Here is a 24,095-nt window from a genome sequence, read left to right on the forward strand (position 1 = left end):
TGTGTGTGTGTGAGATCAGCCCTGTGCTAACATCTGCCAATCCTCCTCTTTTTTTTTTTTTTTTTTTTTTGCTGAGGAAGACTGGCCCTGGGCCAACATCTGTGTCCATCCTCCTCCACTTTATATGGGACACCGCCACAGCATGGCTTGCCAAGAAGTGCGTTGGTGCGCCCTGGTGATCCCAACCGGCGAACCCCGGGCCACTGCAGCGGAGCACGCCCACTTAACCGCTTGCGCCACTGGGCTGGCCCCCAATGATATCCTTTACATTGTTACATTTTATTTCCGGATGCAAGATCATGCATCACTTTAGTCTTCATGTTTCTTTTCTCTGTTAATCTGAAACATTTCCTGAGATCTCCCTTTTTTGGTCTTTTTGTGTGTGTGTGAGGAGGACTAGCCCTGAGCTAACATCTGATGCCAATCCTCCTGTTTTTTCTTGTGGAAGAGTGGCCCTGAGCTAACATCCGTGCCCATCTTCCTCTACTTTATATGGGATGCCGCCACAGCATGGCTTACCAAGCAGTGCGACAGTGCGCGCTCAGGATCCCAACCCGCGAACCCTGGGCCACCGCAGCGGAGTGGGCGCACTTAACCGCTTGCGCCACCAGGCCAGTCCCCCTTTTTTGGTCTTTTATGACAACATTTTTGAAGAATATAAGACAGTTTCATTCAATAGCTTTTTCTTTCAAAAATTTTTATTAAAGTACAATAAACATAGAAAAATTCACATAAGGGTACAGCTTGAATATTCATAAACAAAACATACCCATGTAATCAGCTCCCAGAAAAGAAGCAGAACATTTCCTGCACCTTTAGACTCTCCCCTCTTGGTGCCTTCTGGTCACTACCCCTCAACAGTAACCGCTATCCTGACTTCTACTAGTATAGATTAGCTTATGCAATAGCTTTTAAAGGAACTTTCACGAGACTGGTCTGGTCCTTCTTCAGTCGGTTTCCACATGGTTGTCAGAATGAGTTTTCTGAAATTAAAATCCTATCATGTCACTCTCCTTTTAAAAACTCATCAGGGCCGGCCCCATGGCTTAACTGTTAAGTGCGCGCGCTCCGCTGCTGGCGGCCCGGGTTCGGATCCCAGGCGCGCACCGACGTACTGCTTCTCTGGCCATGCTGGGGCTGCGTCCCACATGCAGCAACTAGAAGGATATGCAGCTATGACATACAACTATCTGCTGGGGCTTTGGGGGAAAAATAAATAAATAAAAACTCATGAGTGGCTCCCAATTATACTTAGAATGAAATACAAACTTCTACAAGGCCGTGATCAATAATGTGGTCACTCACTCTCTGTCCCGTCCTTTTCTTTTTTTTTTCCCGCAGGGAAAGATTCGCACTGAGCTAACATCTGTTGCCAATCTTCCTCTTTTTGTATGTGAGCCACCACCACAGCATGGGCAATGACCAGTGTTGTAGATCCAAGCCCAGGAACCGAACCCAGGCTGCCAAAGCAGAGCACGTTGAACTTAACCACTAGGCCACCAGGGCTGGCCCAAGGAGTGCTTTTTCTTGACATTTTCTCCTTTTCATCCTTCAGCTCTCAGCATAAATATCATCTCTTAGTTAGACATTCACTGACCACCCAATCTGAAATATGTTTTCCCCTATCTCATCACCCCATTTATTTCCTTTTAGCACTTTTTTTTCACAATTTTTGATTGTTTATCAATTGTCTCCATCTTTGGCCTTGACTGTGAATCCACCAAAACAAGGACCAGGTCTACATGCCCAATGCCTAGCACACTGTAAATAGTCAATAAATGTTTACTGAATGAATGAATGTGACTAATGTCAACTTTCCAGCCTTGTCTCCCACTGTTGTCTCAGTCAAATTTTATGCCCCAGCCATATTGAACTACTTGACATTTCTCTACTCTATCTTGCTTTCTTGTCCTGGGCCTTTGAACTTGCTGCTCTCTTTGCTTAGAATGTTTTTATTGTTCGTTTTCCTCAGCTTTATTGAGATATAATTAGTATGTAATGTTAAGTTTAAAGTGTACAATGTGATGATTTGTTACATGTATATATTGCAAAATGATTACCACAGTAAGGTTACTTAACACATTTAACACTTCCTTCACCTCACATAATTACCATTTGTTGTTGTTATGATGAGAACATTTAAGATCTACTTTCTTAGCAACTTGCAAGTATACAATAGAGCATTGTTAACTATTGTCGCTATGCTGTACATTAGACCCCCAGAACTTATTCCTTTTATAACTGGAAGTTTGTGTCCTTTAACCAACATCTATTCATTTCCCCCACTCCCCACCCCCTGGCAACCACCAATCTACTCTCTGTTTCTATGAGTTTGGCTTTTTTAGATTCCACATATAAGTGAGATCATACAGTATTTGTATTTGTCTTTCTCTGACTTATTTCACTTAGCATATTGTTCATCCATGTTGTTACAAATGGCAGGATTTCCTTCTTCTTTATGGCTGAAGAATGTTTTGATTGTTAAGGGGGGTTTCCTGAAGGAGATGGGGATTGTGCTAAGTTTTGAAGCCTGATTTTTTTTTTTCTTTTTCTGCCCATCTTCCTCTATTTTATATATGGGACACCGCCACAGCATGGCTTGATGAGTGGTGTGTAGGTCCATACCTGGGATCCAAACCTGCAAATCCCAGGCTGCTGAAGTGGAGGATGTGAACTTAACCACTACACCATTGGGCCGGCCCCTGAAGCATGATTTGAGTTTGAATTGACTGAGAGGAGGAAGCAGCACCACTGAAGTCTGAGGAAGACCAAAGAGCTGAGAGATTAGTTGACCATTCATCCCACATTAGATGACCATGTCAAGCCCTGTGCTCAGTGTCAGGGATAAAGAGATAAATATGACATGATAATCACAAGCCAGAAACCTGGAATAATGCTCTTGCTCTTACATTTCACAGGCTGGTTCCTCTATTCATTTATTTTATTTTATTTTTTAATTATTTTTAATCTTTTTTTTTTTTTTTTTTTGTGAGAAAGTTCAGCCCTATGCTAACATCTGCCAATCCTCCTCTTTTTTTGCTGAGGAAGACTGGGCCTGGGCTAACATCCGTGCCCATCCTCCTTCACTTTATATGGGACGCCGCCACAGTATGGCCTGCCAAGCGGTGCGTTGGTGCACGCCCAGGATCCGAACCGGCAAACCCTGGGCCACTGCAGCAGAGCACACGCACTTAACCACTTGCGCCACCGGGCCGGCCCCCCTGTATTCATTTAAATGTAGCCTCACAAACAATGTGGAATCTATAATGTGATTTAGTATGTGGTTTATAAAAGCAAATTATTTTGTTTAATTTAATGCAACAAACATTTGTATAATAGACATTGTGCTTAGAACTGGAGGAAAAGATAAAACATAATATTTATACCCCAAAAATTCGTAGCCGAGTGGAAAAAGTAGATATAAAATAATTTAACATAATATATTGGATTAAATAAGATTAATGTATAAAGTGCACAATTCCATTCCTCGGATTTTTGAATAAATTTCCTTAACATCTAGAAAAAAAAAAATGTAGCCTCACAGAGGCTGCCCCTGCCCTGCGTCTATTTAAAATTGCAACCCCCTTTAATTACCTTCATTAGTACTCACCAAAACTTGCGATGATACTATTTATCTACTAATTACTTGTTTTTGTCTGTTTCTGTCCCAGCCACTAGAATGTAAGCTCCATGAGGGCAGGATCCAATCATTTCTGTCTCATTCATTACTGTATCCTTGGCATTTAGCACAGGGCCTGTCACATAGCAGGCACTCAATAAATATTTGTTGAATGGATGAATGGCTCCTTCTTAAGAGCACCTCAAGAGGCTGGGAGAAAGGTGTAAACAAATAATTGCAGTACAATATAGCACTGGGGGGGATATGATATGTACAGATTGTTGTGGGCACATTACACTAGGAACATTATAGCATGGTGGTTAAGAGCGGTCACACTAAAGTGGGATGTCCAAGGTTTAACTTCTGTCATTTACTCACTGGGTGACCTTGGGTAACTTTCTTAACCTCTCTAAGCCTTATTATACTCAGTAAAATAGATACTCTGGTAATGACCACGTCATGGATTTTTGTGAGAATTAAATAGGATACTGCATGTAAAGAGCCTGTCACATACTGATGCACAGCAAATGTTAGCTATTAATGTTAAAGGAAGATTATGACTCCTTAAGAGCACTATTCAAGCCTTACATGTGTTAACACATGCAGAATGAAAAAAATGTTGGCCCCTTAAAAAGAGTCATTCTATAAGTTCAGAATTAACCTTTTAAAGTAAATACCCGTCCCTCATTTATTTTACCAAGATTTCCATATCTTTTCTGTTTGGAAGAAAAGTAATTGATTCTTCAGAAAAGCCCTGTTTGGAGAGTACCAGGTGATGCTACAGAGACTGAGGGTAAAGGTCCTGTTTTCTTTACCACCAGAGGGCACCAATCAGTCAAGTCAATCTCTACCTGTCATTATGAAACAATATGGGAAAGCTCTAGGAAGCTGTTTCTGCCATTCATTCTTTTGATAAATATGTTTTGAGTACCTACTGGTATGTGCCAAACATTGTAGTAGCTCGTATATGGTTATGAACAGGACTTATTGTCCTTATGGAATTATAACCTTGAGCACCTACTATGTGTCTGAGAGATCCTGTTAGACATTGGGGTGGAGGATGGGGTTCAATTTGTGATTTTGTTGTTGTTGTTACTGATTGTCTTCCTGCCCTTGGCTGTGAGCCCATAAGAACAATTACTTAGTGTCTACTTTGTGTCAGACAATATGCTGGTTGCTGAGGATCCAGGAATGAATAAGACACAGTTGCAACTTACTAATAAACAATGTTTCACCTGCTAGGATAAAAGGTATGAGACAAGTTCTGTGGAATTCTAGTTCCTCAGATCTGATAATGGAGAGCCTTAAGTATACAACTAATTAACACACTAGGCTGTGAGAACTCCCAGACAGGTATATGCTTATTAGCCACCCACCTTAGGGCCATGGCCATTGTGGATATTCAGAATGAGTTCGTGAGTTGATTTGAGCCCAGGCAGCAGCTTCGGGTCTGGGTGCCAGATGTATGTTCCAGTGGATTAGGCTAGGGATCTACCATCTTCTGAGTTAGGCTGGGGCTGTGATGAGTTTATGTGGGTGAAATGCTTTGAAGATGAACTTTCTGCCTATTTGTCTACTCACAGCCTTGTTATTAAAGGTGTCAACATCATCTCCCACATTTCCAGGTCAGCAATCTTCTTATCCCTAAATTGAGTGGTGGAGGAGGGGAAGTCAGAACCAGTCATACACCATCATTTTGGGAGGAGAGGCTGCATTGATTAAGACACTCCTCCTCCTCTGAAGTGAGCTCTAATTCCAGTGGAGTTTGGTCTCAAGACCTAGAGAGTAGAATTGGGAACTAGGGAATGATTCTTTAAAACATTGAGACCTCATCTCTGAGAAAAAATAACAACAACAAAAAGATGAAGGGGCTCCTTCAGTGTGGATTGTGCATAGTGACTTCTTTCTAAAGAGTACAGTATAAAAAGGAGGTAAAAAGAGTAACTTTACAGTGGAGAAATCTGACACACTACCTCAGCCAGGTGACTGAGGTCAACAGCGACACTGATAAGTTATGTTGATATTATGTGCCCTTGTGATGTGATGAAAATTTCATTTTACTGCTGGGATCTTCCCCTCAAAAACCTATAACCCCAATTGAATCATGAGAAAAACATCACAAATCCTAATTAAGGGACATCCTACAACATACTTGACTAGTACTCTATTTTTTTTTTTTTTTTTTTTTTGCTGAGGAAGATTCACCCTGAGCTAACATCTTTTGCCAATCTTCCTCTTTTTGCTTGAGGAAGATTCACCCTGAGCTAGCATCCATGCCAACCTTCCCCTATTTTGTATGTGGGTTGCCACCACAGCATGGCTGCTGATGAGTGGTGTAGGTCTGTTCCTGGGAACTGAACCCAGGCTGCTGAAGCAGAGCGCACCAAACCCAACCATTAGGCTATGGAGCCAGCTCCACTGACTAGCACTCTTCAAAACTGTCAAAGTCATCAAAGACAAGGAAAGTCTAAGAAACTGTCACAGTCGAGAGGAGCCTAACAAAACATGAAAACTAAATATAGTGTGGTGTCCAGAAAGGGATCCTGGAACAGAAAAGGGACAGTAGGTAAAAACTAAGGAAATGTGAGTAAAGACTGTAGCTAATAATAATATATCAATATTGGTCCATTAATTGTAATAAATATACTGTACTAGGGTAAGATGTTAAAATAGAGAAAACTGGGTGCCAGGTATATGGGAACTCTCTGTACTATCTTCTCAATTTTTCTATAAATCTAAAACTGTTGTAAAAAAAAAAAAAAAAAGTCCTGCACACCTGAAGCCGGTGCTCTGTCCCTCTGATGTGGGAAGGAAGAAAGCACTAGAGAGGCATTAAAGTCACGCCAGGGCCCAATGGAGACTTTCTTGGTGAAGCATCAGAGAGACGGAGGGAATCCATCTTGCATGTGGGATTCCATCATGTGGACGCTGATTCAGGTACCACACAACATCTTAACCACCTTCAATGGGCACCCGCCACTCTTTGGGGAGACACCATTTTGAAATAAATTCTCTCTTTTTTGTGTGTGTGTGAGGAAGGTCAGCCCTGAGCTAACATCCACTGCCAATCCTCTTTTTTTTTTCCCCTTTTCCCCACCAAAGCCCCAGTAGATAGTTGTATGTCATAGTTGCACATCCTGCTAGCTGCTGTACGTGGGACTCACCTCAGCATGGCCTGACAAGCGGTGCGTCGTGCGCGCCCGGGATCCGAACCCAGGCCGCCAGTAGCGGAGTGCACGCACTTAACCGCTAAGCCACGGGGCCGGCCCTGAAATAAATTCTCAATTCAACGTTTAAAAAAAAAAGTCTATTAAAAAAATGGAGGGGGTAGTATCTAGAATACAGCCATGCCTGTAAAATTTTTTTCTTTCTTTAAAGTTCCTATTTATGGATCACTGACCATGTGCCAGTCATTGTGATAAACATTGTATATAGATGATCTCATTTAATCTTTACAATTGCTTGTTAGGTATAATTAACCCTCTTTTACAGAAGCTGATGAAAAAGGAAGAGGTAATGTAATGTAAATAGTGGAGCCAGGGTTGGAACTAAGGATCTTACTGATTCCCAAAATTCTAAGTGTGGAACTCTCACAGTATTCTGGCTTTTCTAGGAAATGTTTAGGCAGTTATCATAGGACGTGCCTTCCTAAGAGAAAGGGGTATTTTTTTTTTTTTTTTTTACTTTTTGTGAGGAAGCCTGAGCTAACATCCATGATAATCCTCTTTTTTTGCTGAGGAAGACCGGCTCTGAGCTAACATCTATTGCCAATCCTCCTCCTTTTTTTTCCCCAAAGCCCCAGTAGATAGTTGTATGTCATAGTTGCACATCCTTCTAGTTGCTGTATGTCGGACGCAGCCTGAGCATGGCCCACACAGAGGGCCCGGGATCCGAACCTGGGCCACCAGTATCGGAGCGTGCGCACTTAACCAGTAAGCCAAGGGCCAGTCGGAGAAAGGGGTATTTTATAATTTTATTTATTTATTTTTTTCCCCCAAAGCCCCAGTAGATAGTTGTACGTCATAGTTGCACATCCTTCTAGTTGCTGTATGTGGGACTCGGCCTCAGCATGGCCGGAGAAGCAGTGCGTCAGCACGCGCCGGGGATCCGAACCCCGGCCCGCCAGCAGCAGAGTGCGAGCACTTAACCGCTAAGCCACGGGTTGGCCAGAGAAAGGGGTACTTTTAAGTCATGGGAGTGAAGACTGTCGCCACATCTCACTTCAGTCATGATTATCTTAAAAGTCCCTCAGTTCCAGGTTGGACTTTCAAGCTGAAAGGATCTGTAGAGGGTCAAAGTTAAACCACAGTACTTCATTTTACAAATGGGCAAACTGAGGGATAGCCAGAGCACTTGCCCCAAATCACACAGAAAAGGGCGAGGAACCCAGGCTCAGTCTGTATTATTATTTCTCTATTTCCCACAACTTCCTCTTTGCAGTAAAGAAGGGAAGTAGAGGCTGGTCCATCTGCCTTCCCCATTTCTCAGATGGGAAACTGCCCTCCACCCCATCCCCCTAAGAGGGTGACACACTGCCCTCCAAGGACGCACTGGCGAGAGGGCCGAACCTGAGGAAAGATGCCGGGACGCTTGTTCCCACCGATAAGACCCACATTCTCAGCACATCCTTGTTAAGCACCTACTAAGTGCAGGGAGGCGGACTGTGTGTCACGAGGAGGGCCTGCAAGGGACTGGGGCTCGTGGAGGATGCCTGGGGAGGCCTGTAGATGCACACGGTGGGTGAGGGGACCGCTGACAACTCTAGGACCAGACGTCCCTTCCTGGCCCGGTTTTGGGAACCAAGGCGTCGAACTGCACAACCGTCATTTGCGGCCAAGGGCATCCCTTGCGTCCACCCGTGGCCCCCACAGACGCTTGGCCCTTTAAGGGCGGGGGACACGCGCCGGCGTCACAAAGCGCCGCCACCGCGCGGGGCGGCGGAGTGGAGGCGGGGAGGGAGGTGGAGGAGGAGGAGGAGGAGGGAGAGGAGGGCGGGGGAGGGAGGGGCGCGCACGCGCACGCGCGTCGGCCCCCGCCGCCGAGAGCCGCCCTCCCTCCCTCCGTGCCGGCGCGCGCCCCTCCTCCCTCTCGCCCTCCCTCCTGCTTCTTAGCTCCGTCGCTCCCGCGGCGCGAGGCGCTCTCGCTCCTCTCCTCCTCCTCCGCCGTCGCCCCTCCCCCCGCGCAGCAGCCACCGCCGCCGCGAGACCCCCGCGCGCAGCGCTCCCCCGCCCTTCGGCCCCGCGCGCCCTTCGGCCCCGGCGGCACCCGAGGAGAACCAGAGGGCGAGCGAGCGCGGCGCCCCGGGCCGGCCCAGCCCCCTCCCCTCACCATCGCCGGCCCTCCGCCGCCGTCCTCCGCCTCCACCTCCTCTCCCCCCCCCCAGGTTGAGGCCCCCTCCCGGGGGGGGGAGGCTCGGGACCCGGAGCGGATTCCCCCTACTCCCTCAGCCCCTCCCCCGCCCGGCCCGAGTGTGAGGAGGGGGGGCCCGGCCCGGCCCGGCCCGCGTCGAGGGTGAGGAGGACCTGGGCCGGCCCACGGGCCGTCTGGGCCTGGTCCGGCCCGCCGGGCGTGTGAAGACAGGGGCGCGGGGCGGCCCGGCCGAGGGCGAGCGGAGGGGAGGGGCCTGGTCCGGCCCGGCCGGTGCGTGAGGACTGGGGCCGGCCCGGCGCCGCCGCCGCCGCCGCCGCCGCCGCCGCCGCCGCCGCCGCCGCGATGGCCCAGCAGCAGATGACCAGCTCGCAGAAGGCCCTGATGCTCGAGCTGAAGTCCCTGCAGGAGGAGCCGGTGGAGGGCTTCCGGATCACCCTGGTGGACGAGTCCGACCTCTACAACTGGGAGGTGGCCATCTTCGGACCCCCGAACACCCTCTACGAAGGCGGCTACTTCAAGGTACCCCCACCCCCTCCCGGCCCAGGCTTCCGCCGAGGCCCCACTGCCCCCGCTCTCGGCAGTTTTCGGGCCGAGGGGGAGCGCGAGTGGGGGGGCTCGCCTCGGCAGGCCCCTCACCCGTCCGCGGAGGCAGGAAGGCCTGGCTCACCGGGGCCTTTTCTTTGTCAGGGGGGCGGGGGCGGGAGGCCAGACGGCCCCGGGAACGAGGAAAGCCTCTGGGGCGAGGGCAGCGGCTCCCAGAGGAGGAGGAGGAGGAGGAGGAGGGCTGTCTTTGTTTGTTTCCCCCGCTGGGGGTGTGCGGGGAGAGGTGGTCGGTCTGTCCTCTCGCGTCCCCCACGAGAACCATCCCTGCGCCGGCTGGAACTGCCCCAGAGGGCAGAGTGACCTGCACTTACTGGATTGGGTCTTTCTTTTTTGGGGGGGTGGGGGTGGGGGAGGGGTACTGGGCTGTCATTCCAGAGGCCGCCTAGTGACCTGACATTTTGAGGGTTTGATGGGCTTCTGGCGTGGTGGCGGTTCCAAGTTTGCATTCCAGTGGGCGGCAAGGAAGACTAGGACCCTGGGGCTGGCAAACAAGGGGGCCTGCGTTTTCCTGCCCTGATCCACTGGAGGGACCGTCATTTGATTTAGCCCTCCTTCTGTCCCCGTTCTCTGTTTACTTCAGTGGTGTTTCAAAATGCCCTTTGTCCTCACCCTGCCACCAACTTTACTGCCTTTTTTTTTTTTTTTTTCTGTACGTGTAGAAATATCCACAGAGGGTGGAACATGGTATGTAGGGAGATTGGTAGTTTCCCACTTTAGGGAGATAAAATTGAAACCTTTTGCTCAGGTGGTTAACTCGAGCAGATGGGGTGGTCTCACAGATGGAAAGTATCATCGGCGGTGAGGCGGTTTCACTGAGTAGGACGGCTCCTAAGCGACCATAGACATTGTTTCTATTGTTTTTCATAATTTTACAACAGTGGTTATTACCATTCCTGAATCCAGTGACTTTTTTGTTGTTGTTGTTCCAAGGTAGATAACTTGGAGACATTGAGGATTTTGTTTTTGTTTTTATTTTACCGTTTTTGAAGGGACGAATCACAGATTGAAGGTTGAATGTTTTAAATGGTAGTGGTGGGGGCAGAGACTTAGGAAACGGGTGCTTAAGAATCCATTTAATTTAATTTTTTTATTTCCAAAATTAAGCGAAGTAGAGCAGTGAGTCAGTCTTAGTTTGTTTTGAAGGGAGGGGCTATCTCGGCAAAAGTTTTAAATGAATATCTTAGTCATGTAGTTATGATGTGTATTTTTAGGACTACCCAATTACTTTGGTTTTCCACCCTCCTAAAGGTAGAAGCCTCAGTTTCAGGCTTGAAATTGGGTCAGCTTTGTGGAAAATGTGAAGAATTGATAGGGGAATGTTTAATATTCACGCCTGAGATAGTCACTGAATACCTAGTAAAAGCATATTTTTAGAATATTGTGTAAGAGTATGCTTACACTGTATGCTTCATCTTTTGTGGTGTCCATACACTGTACTTTTCAGATGCAGGTGTTTAAAGTCACTAAGGAAGCGTACAAGTTATTAGTGACAAATTGGAGAAGGTATTCCTGTGTCCATGTTGAGGAACGTTTTCTTGTGAAGTATAAATTTTCATTTATAGATACTGGAAAAATTAGTTGCACAAAATGGAATTTATGTAATAACTTTTCTAGCAAAGCATTATTTAGCATAATATACTGGGTAACTTGAGTGAAATCAAGTTTAATTTCCAAAAAGTATTGTTTGGGACAATTGATAGTCAAGGTAAACGGGTACCAGTTAGAATAATCTCACGCCAATGCATTTTGTTAAAAACAAAACAAAACAAAAACTGTATGTAAAAGGAAATAATACGTTGCAAATTGTAATATTTTTGCTTAAATAACTGGGAAAGGAGTGTGGCGAACCCTCAGTTTGGAATAGGTAGTATGGAAGGAAGATTCCCTGTAGCATACATGATTTAAATTAAATGGTTTTTAATTTCAGTCCTATTTAAAAAGAATAATCTCCAGTTTTGTTGTATGTGTTAGATTTCTTAATCTTTGAGTGTTTTTACCTTTGTGACTTGTAAAAAAAAATGTGTGAAAATTCTTAAACAGGTTTTATGTTTTAGTCTTGTGAGAAAATTTTGTTCAATTTCACTTTCTCCTACTTTTTTCCTTATTGTATGGCCTTTATCCCAAAGGTCCTTCACTGGAAAAAGGCAAATATATAGTCATGAGCAGTTAACACTGGTGATAGGTTTAAAACCATTGTTTTTTATTTCACTGCTTTTGTTTTAAAACAAGGCTTTTAGTGTGTTCCACTACAGCTGCAGTTAAAAGTTGGCACAGACCTTTCTCTACCACTGTTTATTCTCTCTTATCAAATGATAGTCCTCGCACATTTAGTGTAATTTATTTTCAAGTTAAACTCTTCTCTATTTTGCGTAATAGTTTCTGAAGGCAGCGGGACTGCCAGTCATTCTTTAAATTTTTTTTATTGTAACTCCTTTAACTTTTACGTATTAATAGACTTCTAACTGATCTTTTTCACCATGAAATAGTTGGCTCCAGTCTGTTTTATCTATAGCATCTGTTGTGGTAGAGACTTGTGCGACCTGTATTTCACAATTTTTTTTTTTTTTTTTTTGAGAACGATCAGCCCTGAGCTAACATCCATGCCAATCCTCCTCTTTTTGCTGAGGAAGACTAGCCCTGAGCTAACATCTATTGCCAGTCTTCCTCCTTTTTTTTTTTTCCCTTTTTCTCCCCAAAGCCCCGGTAGATAGTTGTATGTCATAGTTGCACATCCTTCTAGTTGCTGTATGTGGGACACGGCCTCAGCGTGGCCGCACAAGCAGTACATCGCTGTGCGCCCGGGATCCAAACCCCGGGCCTCCAGTAGTGGAGTGCGCGCACTTAACCGCTAAGCCACGGGGCCAGCCCCCACAAATGTTTTTTTTGATTCATCCTGCTTTTGTTTTTTAAATATCTCAAATCCATGTGATTCTTAGCGTTGGTGGGGGGGCAGTATGGATGTAGGATAGGCTAAGGTAGTTTCTTGAGTTTTTTTCTGCGTATTATAAACTTTTTTTTTGGCCTTGTTATCTTTTTGTCCAGTTTCTTGATCTTACTGACTTACCAACTGAATTTCTTTGTTACTTTGAATTTTTCCTCTAGGGGTCAATCATTACAAAATACAAAGTAGGAGAGGGCTTAGAACACCAAGAACACCTCTGAACTTAATTTGCTACTGTGGAGCAAGTTGGAATTTTATGTTACTGGAAGAATTGTTGATCAAGTCAGCAGTTAATGATGACTTTTTACAAGTTCACCCCCATTCCTTTAAAAAGAACTATCTTTTCAGATAACTCCTGATAATGATCATAACTTAGCGTGACTGCTTTGATATAGAACCTCCTTGGAACTCCTGCATTATTTATCTAAAAGCGTAATAGCAGTGAGTCTAGAGATCAGAAAGTGATCTCTTTCTGATGTGCCTAACATAAAAGTTTAAACAATACAGAAAGCTTAAAGGATCGCAGTTCACTTTTTGCAGTTTTGATTTTATTCAATAATCTGATTGAGGGAATGAAATATAGCTGTGTTTCATTTTTAGAAAACTCCAAACTGATAATTTAGAAAATATTTGTTATATACTCAAAGTTTTCCTTAATAGGAGCTTCTTTATCAGACTTAACACTTTGATTTGTATTAAAGAAACTCTTCAATAATAGTTGTTTTTTAAAATAAAGAGTATGCATTTTCATTTGTTCTAGAATAAATTAATCTTTTCTGCTGCCCCCCCGCCCCCGACAAAACAAAACAAAACAAAACAGCCCGCCAAACTTAACCTTTGTGCCTGGCAGTGTCCTTCAGATTATAGTGTACTCTATTTTATGACTCTGTAATTCTTAATATATAGTTGAAACAGTTCTTTTAAGAAACAGATTCTTAGTCTTTTTGGTATATGGATCCTTTGGAGAAATTGATTAATTTTCCCCGGGGGGGAAAAATAGGTACACATAAACTAGTTTGTATTCATTTTCAGAGGGTTAATTGCCATCTTAAGAATTCCTGTTTCTAGGCCGGCCCAGTGGCGCAAGCAGTTAAGTGTGCGTGCTCCGCTGCGGTTGCCCGGAGTTCCCCGGTTCAGATCCCAGGCACGCACCGATGCACTGCTTGGCAAGCCATGCTGTGGCAGCATCCCATATAAAGTGGAGGAAGATGGGCATGGATGTTAGCCCAGCGCCAGTCTTCCTCAGCAAAAAAAAAAAAAAAAAAAAAGGAGGATTGGCAGATGTTAGCACAGGGCTGATCTCCTCACAAAAAAAAAAAGAAATCCTGTTTTAGGGGATTAGGATAGGCAACTTAAAAACAAAATTAAACAATTTTAAAATTATAAAAGTAATGCTAATTTTTTTAAAGCAATTGTATGATGAGTCTTTCACTCAGTTAAAAATTTCTTATTTTCAATTTTTCTTCAGTCACTTTAAGAATACCTCTTAAGGCTTTTAGCTGTTACCTTTTCTGGAAGCTGAATTTGTCTTGAGTGCTTGGTGAACTAAAGTAACATTGTAAATGAAACATAGTTAATGTCTAGTGGTTTGGGGGACTAAATGCAATTTTAGAGTTTTGATTTTTTTCCATGGCAAATCATAGTACCTCAGTATTTTATAGAATATGCTTTTACTCTATTAGGTTGATTCCATAATGCATATTTTTCTAGTTTTTAACTTCTCTGAAATTGGGATGTGTCTTAGAATCTGTGAAGTCTTACAATTGCCATCAGCCAAGTGGCTCTTGTGACCTGGTTGTGCAAGGACCTTCCATTGAAGTCTTCTGATAAAAATTTTTTAAATGCTGGCATCGTTGTCTTAAATTTGATAAAATAAGGATTATTTCTTTTTGAATGAAGGATTTGGGTCCCTAATTAATACTTTCTTTTTTTTTATAATTTTATTTATTTATTTTTTCCCCCAAAGCCCCAGTAGATAGTTGTATGTCATAGCTGTACATCCTTCTAGTTGCTGTATGTGGGACGCGGCCTCAGCATGGCCAGGGAAGTGGTGCATCGGTGCGCGGTGGGATCCGAACCCGGGCCGCCAGCGGCGGAACGCACGCACTTAACCGCTAAGCCACGGGGCCGGCCCCAATTAATACTTTCTTTGCAGCATGTTGATTTCTCTTTTTCAGGGATTTGTGTTAGTCAACAGTATTTGTTGAGCACTCATCAAAGGCAAAGCACTATAGGAAGAGTCACTACGTTATAGATAATAAGGGAAAGTAGAGGATATTGGTAACCTTAGAGCTTTTATGAATGATCTTCATAAAAATCTTTGTGCACACTTTAAAATACAGAAATGTGAGATGTAGGTGTTATTGACGCAATTATAAATGGTAGTTAAAATCAAAGCTTTTAAAGTTTTAAGGCCACTTAGAGCATTTGTCAACCACAATCTATCATGACAGAATTTAGTTCCATCTTTACAACTTAGTGTTATTGATCCTAGTCTAAGGTTCCAGAGGAACTGGTCTGTTGGAGACAGGTGAAATAAAAGAGGTCATCCAACAGATTGGTCCATCTCTGCTAATCGAGTTAGGGGAAAATAAAAGTGAGGAAGAGTTATGAATTCAGGGTTTAGGACTACAGAACTTCGTCATGCTGAAAGGTCATATTTAAAAGGTTTACTTCTTTTATGTTCTTGAACTTTTGAACTGTTTCACATGCAACTACATAGATAGCCGAGTAAGATGGAGGCTTTTGTAAAGATTTTTATTTTATTTATCCCCCCCCCGCAAAGCCCCAGTAGATAGTTGTATGTCATATCTGCACATCCTTCTAGTTGCTGTATGTGGGACGCGGCCTCAGGGTGGCCGGAGAAGCGGTGTGTCGGTGCGCGCCCGGGATCCGAACCCGGGCCACCAGCAGCAGAGCACGCGCACTTAACCACTAAGCCACGGGGCTGGCCCAGATGGAGCCTTTTGAAGGTGTTCTGTCAACACAGAACTCATTTATTTCAACTTTATTCATCGAGAAATTGTTATTCAGAGTTCATGCTTATGTACCTTTAAATGAGTTAATTCTGAAGTGTATGGAATGATAGATACTAAATTGAAGAGATAATTTTAGTTCAGATTGCCAGCGTTTGATATTATGTAACTATTTTTCCATATGAGAATTGGAAAATTCAGATTTTGGAATACGTATTTAAGATAGAAAGTGAATAGTCCACTTTAAACATCTTTACTTGATTTGTTTTAATAACATATTAAATATGTTTAATAACATATTTTTGTTATAACACATAATAAACTGAATTACTGTTGTGAGCCTATTGGCAAGGAAAGTAGAATGAGCACTTAAATGAGTGCTAAAACTTTGAATGCCTTATCTAATTGTAGATACATGCTACTATCTTTTTTTTTTTTTTTTTGGTGAGGAAGATTGGCCCTGAGCTAACTTCTGTTGCTAATCCTCTTTTTGCTTGAGGAACGTTGTCTCTGAACTGACATCTGTGCCAATCTCCCCCTACTTTATATATGGGATGCCTCTGCAGCGTGGGTAGGTGAGTGGTGTGTAGGTCTGTGCCTGGGATCTGAACCCGTGAACCCTAGGCTGCCAAAGCAGAGGGCACAAACTTAACCACTATGCCACCGGACGGCTTCTACATGCCTGCTATCTTTAGTACAGTAATGTAGGTATTAGTAGCTAACATTTATTGAGTGCTTACTATGTGCCGCATACTTTACATAGAATATCATATAATCCTCCTGTGAGATGTGGTTACTATTACCCTCATTTTATATGTAGGGAAACTGAGTCACACAGAGCTCATTTAACTTACCCAGGAGTCCTCAGCTAGAAAGTTGTAATACTAGACTGCTTGACCCTAAAGCCTGTGTTATTCTATTACTAACATTTTTTTACCACTTAAGATGGTGTTTGAAGGTATGAAAGTGGAGTTTTAAGAAAATCAAATTTATAGAGCACTTTATATGGAACTCTTTTAAATTTTACTTAAATTTAAAGGTCACGAGGGTGATTATTTGCCGCTCCAAATTATGGGGGGAGATTGTTATGATGACTTCAGTTTATAAATCTTAAATCCACTGGAAAACTTGAAATTTTTTTTTTTTTTTTTGTTCTTGGACTACTTGAATTAGAAAATGATAAATCATATTGCAGAAGGATTTTTTTTATTAGCAAATTGATTGTTTTAATAGCAACTTTCTCATTACTTTAAGGGGAGAGTGGGATGGTGCTAGTGTTGAGAAATAAAAGTCTAAGAAAACTAATCTTGGGATTAGAAATGATGGTAAAACACCTCTGAAATGACAGTGGGAGGATGATAGGAGTTAGATTTCTTAATTCAATATTGATTTATGCTTTTAAAATAATAATGCCTTAATACTTTTCCAAGTATGTTCAAGCACCACAGCGAACTCGAGCAGTTTAAGATGAAAACTTTTGTTGTTCTTTCAGTTGAATCTGTTAAGTCGTGTTCCTTTCCTCTATTACAGCATCTTTAGATTGGTGCCATGGTTTTCATCTATTTTGCATTTGGATTTCCAAATTTCATAATTCTTTAGTTATCTGCTTTGCTGTATTTGCTGCATGGGCAGCTTATGGTTAATTTGAGGGATAAATCCCCTGAAATAATTTGTATTGTGTTGCTCACTTATTAGCATACGTAGTAATTCGGATTGTAAATGGTGAATGATTACTACCTTGTTGAAAATAACATGACCCCATTTATAAGATAATATTAACAATTGGCAAAGTTACAAAAACCTGGACAATATGTAGTAATCCTTTATTTTCTATAAAGTCTATAAATGACTTAAAGCTTAGAAAACAGATTTTGAAGTTTACTTATAATCATAGCTGATATATAATAAGGCAAAACAAAAAGAGTTTTGTTATTCAAAGGAATATCCTTCATATGATTTGAAACTTTTATGTTGAAATTGTTAGCAGGTAAAATTAGTCTAATACTTATATTCACATGTCATTTTTGACTAAAAAATAGTATTACTCAGATGATTTGCCTTATAATCCAAGTTGAATCTGAATCACTTTTGGATCTTAAACAAAACAAAGTCCACACTAAAATAGTAAGGATCTGCCACTAATAAGTACGTTAAGAAGTTATACAGTAGGCTCTGAAGGCAGTTCTTAAAAAAGGAATCGTGAATTGTTTTGAGTAGTGGCAGTGTAGCACTGTTGGAGTGGTGTATAGCCACTCTTCTGAAGTGTTGCTCGGAAGAGGGCAAAGCTCATTTGAGTTCTGGTAGTTGAGTTTAAAAAAAACAAAAAACTTATTACTTAGCCTATCTTAGCCTTATCACTTAACTGCTGTTTCTCCTATTGGCTAAACAGGGATAGGAATAATGATATATTTAAGCCTTAAGGACTAATCCTTGTGGAAAAACTTCAGGGCTAATATTAAAACAAAAAGGAGGGAAGTATGATAACTGTGTCCTCAGGGTTTCTACTCTGAATTCTTTGGAATTTGTTAATCATTTGCTCTAAATAAGAATGACAGGAAATTTACTAGACAGAGAAAAGTTTTACTGAAGATACTGAAATTCTGTAGAATTTAGATTAAGATTTAAGGAATCTTGTGTTAAAAGTGCTTTAAATTGGGGAGATCACTTCCTGAGTTTTGAATTGGTAAGTCTTCACCTTTCTTTTATAACCATTTTTTCTGAAGTTATTTTTTTTATTGGTAAATTGTGGAATAAGTTATGTACAGAGAGGTTCCTTAAATCAAAAAGGATGCCAGTAAGTGGTAAAAGTGGAAAAGTTATTCGAGGATATGTAATTATTATATTAAGGAAATCAATTATTTCTAGCTTAAAAATTTTTTTTCTGCTGTGACCAAACCTAGTAATGTGTGAGTCTAAATAAACTCTTAGATTATGAGCTCTTTAAGAAATGCCACTGGGTCTTAGTTATCTTTGAATTTCCTTAGCATTTGGCATAGGACCTAAAAGAGTAATACTTAGTCTTTTGGGGGATTTGCATCCTTTGAGAATGACAGCCTCCCTTCCTCCAAGTTCTGCATGCAATTTCAAGGAATTAACTGATATCTGAATTTTCTCCATAGGTCTTAGATGATTCAACTCCTAGTCCAGAACGTAGGGGTAGAGTAATGGCTAAATATTTGGACTGCTCAGTTCCTCTAGTAGTGCTTTTCCTTCTACGAAGAAATTAGATTTTATTCGGGTTTTTCCATCAGTGACATTTTATCCATAGTTGCCAGGTTGCCTCAATTAGATCTAATGGTCTTGGTGACAAGTGTTAGCTTAACATTAATTAAGATTGAAATCTTGGTTGTATAGTCATATAGCAAATTAGGATCTTTGTATAGGGCTCCTCTTGTAATTTAAATATTATAAAACTTATTTACAGGGCTGGCCCAGTGGCATAGTAGTTAAGTTCCCGAGCTCTGCTTTGGCAGCCTGGAGTTTGCAGGTTCAGATCCCGGGCACGGACCTGTGCACTGCTTATCAAGCCATGCTGTGGCAGCATCCCATATAAAGTAGAGAAGATGGGCAGGGGGTTAGCTCAGGGCCAATCTTCCTCAGCAAAAAAGGGGAGGATTGGCAACAGATGCTAGCTCAGGGCTACTCTTCCTCAAAAAAAAAAAAAACTTATTTAGGAGAGGTTAAGAATTTTGGAGCAGTGATAACGACAGGCATTAGCAAAACCTGACAGCTAGGGCCGGCCCTGTGGCTTAGCGGTTAAGTGCACGCGTTCCACTACTGGCGGCCCGGGTTTGGATCCCAGGCACGCGCCCACGCACTGCCTCTCCAGCCATGCTGAGGCCGCATCCCACATACAGCAACTAGAAGGATGTGCAACTGTGACATACAACTATCCGCTGGGGCTTTGGTGAAAAAAAGGAGGAGGATTGGCAATAGATGTTAGTGCAGAGCTGGTCTTCCTCAGCAAAAAGAGGAGGATTAGCATGAATGTTAGCTCAGGGCTGATCTTCCTCACAAAAAAAAGAAAAAAACCTGCCAGCTATACCAACCTCAACTGCTGTAGTCCCATAAAGATGAAGATTGCTTAACTTCATTTGGAAAGTCTAATGAAGAAGAAAACAATTAAACGTGGTTCTGTTTTAGCCTTACTTTTTAGAATATCCGTTGATGTTAGATCTTTTAAAAGCAGACTAGAAGTGCATTTTAGAAGTGCAGAATTTCTTATAAAGTGGAGAATCTTTAGTAACTGTAAATGTTATGAATATTCTAATGATTCTTGATACATTAAAAGAATCAGAATATTTATAGCTGTACTTATGTTTTGGTAACACTCTGCATGTATGCATTTTGTTAAATAATAACTTTGGTCAAGTTTAGCCAAATATATATATTTTTTCTCCCCAATATATATAAAGCCTCCTAGATATAAGATTAACTACATCTTGCCCATTCTGTTTACATATATACCTTGAATGAATTAATTCTTAACAAGGTGGAGTAGGGAGGCAACTTTTAAAATAGGTTAAATTTCTGTGGTGTGCAAATTGTTACAAACAAGCTTTCCTGGGTTATTGTTCCAGCTACCAAATATGTCCTGAAGACTTTTAAGTCTGCATCTCTAATTAGACCTCTTTTGAGTTTTTGCCTGCCTATTAGACATTTCCACCAGTATGTACTGTTTACACTAAAGACTTAAAACACTAAACTGGACTCTACCTTTTCCCATAAGCCTCTTCTGTATTCACTCTCCTGGATATTGGACACTGTCTACCCAGTGACACAAGCCTAAAGCTGGAAATCAGTTCAGACGACTTCTACTTCCTCTTTCTACATATCTGATTATTTTTAGTACTTCATGTCTCTGCTCTTCAGCTCCTCTTCATTCCTTCTGCCACCATGTTAAGTTCACACTCCGTTGTCACTCACTTGGGCTGTGACAAGAGCCTCTTTACTCTGTCTTATGCCCCTCCAGTCTATGATGCCGCTAGAGTAACCTTTCTTTTTTTTTTTTTTTTAAAGATTTTATTTGTTTATTGTTTCCCCCCAAAGCCCCAGTAGATAGTTGTATGTCATAGCTGCACATCCTTCTAGTTGCTGTATGTGGGACGCGGCCTCAGCATGGCTGGAGAAGCGGTGCGTTGGTGCACGCCCGGGATCCGAACCCGGGCTGCCAGCAGCGGAGCGCGTACACTTAACCGCTAAGCCACAGGGCTGGCCCATAGAGTAACCTTTCTAAAGCTCTAATCTGACCTGTCCCCACAAAAAAAAGGAAAAGGAAAGAAAGAAGCTGTCTTCTCATCTTCCACAAAATTGAGTAAAAATTCCTTTGTGTGGCATACAAAGCCCTTCATGATCTAGTTCTTGCTTACCTTTCCAACTGTATTTCCTGCCCTTGCACCATAGGTTATCTTTGACAGTGCCATTCCCTAAGCTGTTATTTGTCTGGAATGCCCTTTTTAACTTTTCTCCTGTCCTCGTTAGTCTGGTGAACTCCAGCTTATATTTTAAGACCCAGTTTATTGTAAATAATTTCTTGGGTTCTCTGTCTCTAATCCCTCTCCCCCTAATTAGATTGTTTTAAAGTAAACCCCAGACATCATATCCTTTCATCCCTAAATACTGCAGTCCCTAAAAGATAAGTTAAAAACATAATTGTATTATTCTTACACTTACTAAATAAACAATAATTCCTTAATATTGTCTGATATCTAATCAGTGTTCAGATTTCCCCAGTTGTCTCATAGATATACTTTTAAGTAGTTTGAATGAAGGCCAAAGGTTCACAATTGCATTTGGTCGATATGCCTCTTAACGTACTTAATAGATTTCCCTTCCTCTTTTTTTTTAATAACAGCTTTATTGAGATATAATTCACATTCCATACAATTCACCCATTTAAATGTACAGTTCAGTGGTTTTAATCACAGAGTTGTACAGTCATCACCACAATCAATTTTAGAACATTTTCATCACCCAAGAAAGAAATCCCATACCCATTAGCAGTCGTTCCTCATTTCTCCCCAGTCCCAAGGCAACCAGTCTACTTTATGACTGTAGATTTGCCTGTTCTGTAGATGTATAGATTTACATTTCATATAAATGGAATCATATAATATATGGTCTCCTGTGACTGGCTTTTTTCACTTAGCATAATGTTTTCAAGGTTCATATATGTTGTGGCATGTATCAGTACTTCATTCCTTTTTATTGTTGAATAATGTTCCATTGTATAGACATTTTATTTATCCATTCAGCAGTTGATGGACATTTGGGTTGTTTTCCACTATTTGGCTATTATAAATAATGCTGATACGACCATTTGTGTACAAGTTGCAGTGTGGACATATGTTTTCATTTCTCTTGGGTATTTACCTAGGAATAGAATTACTGGGTCATATGATAACTCGGTGTGTAACCATTTGAGGAACTGCCAAACTGTTTTCTAAAGTGACTGACCCATTTTACATTCCTATCAACAGTGTATGAGGGTTCTAATTTCTCTATGTCTTCACCAACACTTGTTCTCTCTCTCTCTTTTTTTTTTAACAGTTTTTTTAATTTTTATTTTTATTATTTTTGTGTGTGTGAGGAAGATCAGCCCTGAGCTAACATCCATGATAATCCTCCTCTTTTTGCTGAGGAAGACCGGCTCTGAGCTAGCATCTATTGCCAATCCTCCTCCTCCTTTTTTTTCCCCAAAGCCCCAGTAGATAGCTGTATGTCATAGTTGCACATCCTTCTAGTTGCTGTATGTGGGACGCAGTCTCAGCGTGGCCAGAGAAGCGGTGTGTCGGTGCGCGCCCGGGATCCGAACCCGGGTTGCCAGTAGCGGAGTGCGCGCGCTTAACCGCTAAGCCACGGGGCCGGCCCCTCTCTCTCTTTTTTAAAAAAATTATTTTTTGGCAATTGAATGTATTTAATTGCTGAACTGCTGTCTTCAGTTTTAAGGAATTCGCTATTGGACTGTTGATAATTATATTTTATTACAAACTAAAGGATATTATTATAGTACTAAAAGTAATGGAAAGTTACTGTGTTTCTAACACTGAAAGTCATCAGACATTTGTTTTAAAGTAATCATGGAAACTTCTAGCCCCAAACCTAGCTAGCTACCTATTTTTTCCCACATTATTTCTTCTCTGCTTTAATTCAGAAATGCAGGACCCTGTCATATCTCAGCTTCAGCATGGAGCTGTTTAAATTTAGGTTAGTAGATTTGGAGGAAAAAAATACTAAGTTCATGATGGAGTTAACCTATCATGTAAGTGTTATACAGGAATTTAAATTTCATAACATTAAAGATGTAATGAGGCACATTATATTAAGGGCGTTCATTTATTGTTTCTCTTTAAACTAGTCCGGGAAAACAGTTTAGTATGAAAGTCTTTCTCTCCCCGGAAAATCACTTAACTGTTTGATATATAATCCTCCAGAAATATTCTATGCATATACAAACATATCTATGCATTATTAAACTATAAATATGATTATACCATAAATATTTTTCTGCATCTTGCTTTTTTTTAAACTTAACAGTTTATCTTGGGGATCTTTCCATTATCAATATTTATGAATTATGTCATTATTTGTAACTGTTGCATGATATTCCAATTGTTAAGGATATACTTGAACTATTTAGCTATTCCCTTATTAATAGACAATTAATTGTTTTCAGTTTTTTATTTTATTTTTTCTAATTTTATTTTATTTTTTCCCCCAAAGCCCCAGTAGATAGTTGTATGTCATAGATGCACATCCTTGTAGTTGCTGTATGTGGGACGTGGCCTCAGCATGGCCGGAGAAACAGTGCGTTGGTGTGCGCCCCGGATCCGAACCCGGGCCGCCAGCAGCGGAGCGTGCGCACTTAACCGCTAAGCCACGGGGCAGGCCCCCAGTTTTTTACTCTTATAAACAAAGCTGAAAGGGATATTTTTACACATCTTTTATACTTTTGTGACAAAGCTGAAAGGGACATTTTTACACATCTTTTATACTTTTGTGCATGGATTTGCTGGATTAAAGGGTATGTATATTTAAATTTTACTAGATAGTCAAATTACCCGTCAAAAATATGAATTTATATTCTGTAATATAACATATATGGGTATTGTCAGACTGTAAAATTTACAACTCTGATAAATCAGCCTTTCTGATGCTTGTTTCTTTTAAAGATTTTATTTATTTATTTATTTTCCCCCCAAAGCCCCAGTAGATAGTTGTATGTCATAGCTGCACATCCTTCTAGTTGCTGTATGTGGGACTCAGCCTCAGCATGGCTGGAGAAGCGGTGTGTCGGTGGCGCCCGGGATCCGAACCTGGGCCGCCAGCAGCGGAGCGCGTGCACTTAACCGCTAAGCCACGGGGCTGGCCTGTTTCTTTTAATTGTGAATGAAATTTAGCTTACTTTCATGTCATCAGCCTTTTGTAATATTTATGCAAGTTATATATACTTGTCCTTTGCCCTTTTTTTTTTAGTTTTTTTGTTTTTTTTGATAGGATAAAGGCTGCTTGCTCAAAGGAACTTAGTCATTTGTCAGATGTATTGCATGTTACAAGTATCTTTTCCCTATGTGTCAGTTATTAATGG

The 24,095-nt window shown here is 41.6% G+C and overlaps 1 protein-coding gene across 1 annotated transcript in view; it reads left to right on the forward strand.

Moving 5' to 3' along the window:
- Positions 1–8,832: 8,832 nt before the first annotated feature.
- Positions 8,833–24,095, forward strand: part of UBE2R2 (ubiquitin conjugating enzyme E2 R2) — a 127,248-nt gene continuing 111,985 nt past the window's right edge. The window contains exon 1 of the mRNA XM_004428357.3: positions 8,833–9,508. Coding sequence (XP_004428414.2) covers positions 9,332–9,508 — 177 coding nt within the window. The 5' untranslated portion in view covers positions 8,833–9,331. The remainder of the gene's footprint in view (positions 9,509–24,095) is intronic.

The sequence above is a fragment of the Ceratotherium simum genome, chromosome 20, assembly GCF_057802395.1.
Source record: "Ceratotherium simum simum isolate JZ-2026a chromosome 20, ASM5780239v1, whole genome shotgun sequence".
NCBI classification, from domain to species: domain Eukaryota; kingdom Metazoa; phylum Chordata; class Mammalia; order Perissodactyla; family Rhinocerotidae; genus Ceratotherium; species Ceratotherium simum.